Source organism: Hylobates moloch, unplaced genomic scaffold, assembly GCF_009828535.3.
Source record: "Hylobates moloch isolate HMO894 unplaced genomic scaffold, HMol_V3 SCAFFOLD_7033, whole genome shotgun sequence".
In the NCBI taxonomy this organism is placed as follows: Eukaryota; Metazoa; Chordata; class Mammalia; order Primates; family Hylobatidae; genus Hylobates; species Hylobates moloch.
In genome coordinates this window covers 1-3,591 of record NW_026659308.1, presented here as the reverse complement: position 1 = coordinate 3,591, position 3,591 = coordinate 1, and the positions used below count along the sequence as shown (strand labels likewise).

The 3,591-nt window shown below is 52.7% G+C and overlaps 1 protein-coding gene across 1 annotated transcript; it reads right to left on the bottom strand.

The window, feature by feature from the left end:
- Nucleotides 1–391: 391 nt before the first annotated feature.
- LOC116465482 (mucin-4-like) lies at nt 392–3,475 on the bottom strand (the record flags this gene model as incomplete). Its single annotated transcript, XM_032148532.2, has 4 exons — nt 3,376–3,475; nt 2,210–2,274; nt 1,892–2,115; nt 392–554 (listed from the first exon to the last, which is right to left on the bottom strand). Coding segments are annotated over exons 1-4 (473 nt in total), but the record flags the coding sequence as incomplete, so codon positions are not given.
- Nucleotides 3,476–3,591: the final 116 nt, after the last annotated feature.

Genomic DNA, 3,591 nt, shown 5'->3' with positions numbered 1-3,591 from the left:
CACTGCACTCCAGCCTGGGCGACAAATGACACTCCATCTCAAAACATAAAAATATAAAAAATGTTTGGCTTTGGAAACCATGCCCTGCTGCTTAACCTGCTGCATCCCAGGGCAGCTTCCTTGTCATCTCTAAGCTGCAGTTTTCTCATCTTCGAAATGGCTCTAATGCACCTTGTGGCTCCTTTGGGTTTCAGAGTTTGTAATATAGCGCCTTTATTCTCCACACACAGCAGGCACTCACAACTCTCCTTTTCCACTGTCCCCTCTTCCCTGGTCTCTGATCTCTCTCTTTACAAAGGGAGCCATCCTAATTCCTGGACCCCTTGCAGTGTCTTGCCCAGCTTGGGTTCCCCAGCACTGTCATCCACCTCCTGACCGCAGCCCTATGCACCTGCAGCGGGGCCCACTGGGCAGGTGCTGGCACTGGCCTCCACGGTCACAGTAGCCCCTACTGCACGGGGACACGCAGGTGAAGCCACTCTGGGGGCTGCAGACCAGGTCGTAGCCCTTGTAGCCATCGCATCTGAAGTAAGCCTTCAGTGTGCTCACGTTCACTGTCGGGAAGGACACAGATTAACACAGAAAGCAACTGATGAACACTAAATCAATACCTTTTCAGCCACGAATTCCTTTTCGGGTGTTTATCCTGAGAAATAATTAAAGAAGTGCACAGATACATATGCCCCTGGACATTCAGATCAGCGTGGTGGATAATAGTAACATTAGGAATGATTTGATCCTTCAATAAAAAATCGATGTGTGAAGGTTCCTAGGCATAAAAGAAAGTTCCGACGGTTATGTATGAAATATTGTTGTCTCTCTGGGGGTTGGGATTACAGGGTTTTTTTCCTCTTTTTGTTAAGTTTGTGTTTCCTAAAGTTTCTGCAATAAACATACGATGCTTGTATAATAAAAATTATAGGTTTTCCTTAATTGCATAGTCAGGGCTTGCCTCCCTGCGCCTCCTACCCCAACTCCCCAACATACAGTAGTTCTGAGGGATTTCACCCCCTGCTCCGGGAGAGAGCGGGCTTAGCCTGGATTCTGGGAGAAGCTCTTGCTTGGTCCCAGACCCAAGTAAAACAGCAGTTTCTGTTGTGTTTGGGGTGTGGCCACTGCCCTGCCCTATACAGAAAATAGGATGCGTTATTCCTTTGTTTCTCTGACAAGCTTGCCAACTTATTCCTGTTCTGGAAGAAACAGGGGCTGTCAGCACTGAAAGGGGGCTCAGAAATCCCATCTCATTTTCAGATGGGGGTGCTGAGGCCTGGCCTGGGGGAGGTGCTGGGGCCTGGTGGGGTGTTGAGGTCTGGCCTGGGGAGGTGTTGAGGGCCGGCCTGGGAAGGTGTTGGGGTTTGAGGCCTGTCCTGGCCTGGAGAAGGTGCTTGGGGGTGTTGAGGCCTGGCCTGGCCTGGGGAAGGTGCTTGGGGGTGTTGAGGCCTGGTCTGGCCTGGGGAAGGGGCTTGCACAGGGTCACATCATTTCAGGGAGTAGTTGCCTCTGTCCCTGGCCAGTCTCCAGTCTCCAGCTTCATATCCTCCCGCTAGAGGGCAGAGACGATGGGGGTGTTGCTGTGTATGTTTAAGTGCAATGGCATTTTAAGAAAACTATTAGCAATTTTATGAAAATAAATTGCTGCTGTTTGATTAGCAGCCACAGTCAGCAAGGCCCTGGCTGGGTACTTGCTCTGTGAAGCTGTCTGCATGTGACTGCCTTAGCAGCGCTGGCTGCTCCTGCTCCTGAATCTAAAAAGCAGCTGGATAAAATGTTCACGTTTTCGCTCAAAACCAAACAGAAAAACTCAGTTAGCTTGTTTGTGTGAGCTGAAGCACCTCTGTTAACCCGCACCCCGCAGTGACCCCCATACTGTCCCCGGAATGGACGGACTCACGGGCTGACACGTCGCGCACGTCTTCCCTGGAGATGGGCTGGAAGACCACGTCATTCCTGGGCTTCTCACTCCTCCGTGGAACATGGTATAAGAACGCCTCCACCACCGCGGCCAGCAGCTGGTTGTTCAGGAAGTCGATGACGGGGCCCCGAGGGCGGTACTGGAACTCTGAGATGACCATCCAGTGTTGAATGGGGCTTCCCGAGGCCGGTGCTGGGGAATCGCTGTGTGGGAGGGCGACAGTGAGGGGGCTGGGGGGCTGGGGGCGGGGGATGAGGAAGAGGATCTGGGGGCTCGGGGGGACACAGTCCCACTTACATTTGTTTCACTTGGCTGTTGCGGAGAAAGGCCCGCATGTCCAGGGTTCCCAGTCTGTATGCCACCTAGGCCAGAGGATGGGGGATGGGGGTGGGGGTGAGGCCCCATCCAGGGGGGAGACCCCCTCCCACCTTGATGGGTGTATTCATCCCTGTTTCCTCCTGGAACGCAAGCCCTAGGACCCCAGCACCTTCCTCACCTGTCTCTGCACCCTCACACTCTAGCCTAGCTCAGTGACTGTCATGGGTCCTTGTTTCATAATGTTTGTTGAGAGTGAAGGGTTTTCCATTCTGTCCCCCTCCTTGGCCTCATATGACGAGAGGGGAATCTGACATGAATGGCCCCTACCTTGCCTCTGATGCATGACTCATGACCTCCTCCCCATATATTGAACATGGGTTGTTTAGACCTAGGAGATGGTCAGGGACTGGGGGTGTCAAGGTGACTTAGGTGGAGTCTAAACTCAAATAGTGCATTGTCTGGCGCAGGTGACAAATGTCAACAGATTTTACCGTGTGGAGTGTGGAATGTGGAGTGCTAGGCTTGCAGTAGTAATAATAGCAATCATAATGTTTGAATACTTGTGTGTCAGGCACTGGACTAGATGCTTGACACACGTTATCATTTAAATGGTGATACAGCCTGTTGACTCAGGTGCTATGATTGTCCCTGTGTTTACAGATGACCTGTTATACGATGTGTCTAGTTAGCACACTGCTCTAGTGAGGGGCAGAGCAGGGATTCTGATTCTGGGTGTGCAGGATTCTAGAGCCCCAACCACTCGGCAGTTGCGCCACTTTGCCTGTGACTGAGGTATGGCATGGCAGCCAAGAAGAGGGAGCTGCCAGTTCCCTCTGGGAAGTCAGGGAAGACTCCTTGGAGGTGAAATGTCCTTTAGTTTCTTTCAGATCATAACCAAGAAGCTTAGAGGTCTCAGCTGGGGTGACCTGGCATCCTGGCCTCTGCTTATGATGAGTCGAGGTTTCTGTCCTGGGCCTTCCTCACTTCCTAATGCCCTGCACCTCCCATGGGGCAAGAGGCTCCGGCCTCCTCTGGCAGTTGAATCCAGATAGATGACAAGACGAAGGCCACACAGTGATGGTTCTGCCCTCGCCTGAACCCGCCAAGCATCCCCTCCCACCCAGAGCGCGGCCTGCAGCACTGACCGAGGTGTTGACCTCTGCCATGGAGGCATTTTCCTCTTCACTGAGCAAGAGCTGGATGACTCTTAAGGGAAGTTCTGGAGATGGGAGAAGCAAATGTGTCATCACCCCACGGTTTACCCAGACTTACCCAAAAAGTCTGTCGGGCCAGCCCAGGCCGACTGCTCCATTCCAGTGACAGAAGGTCACTGAAGAAACCGGGAGAAGTGGCCCTCACCC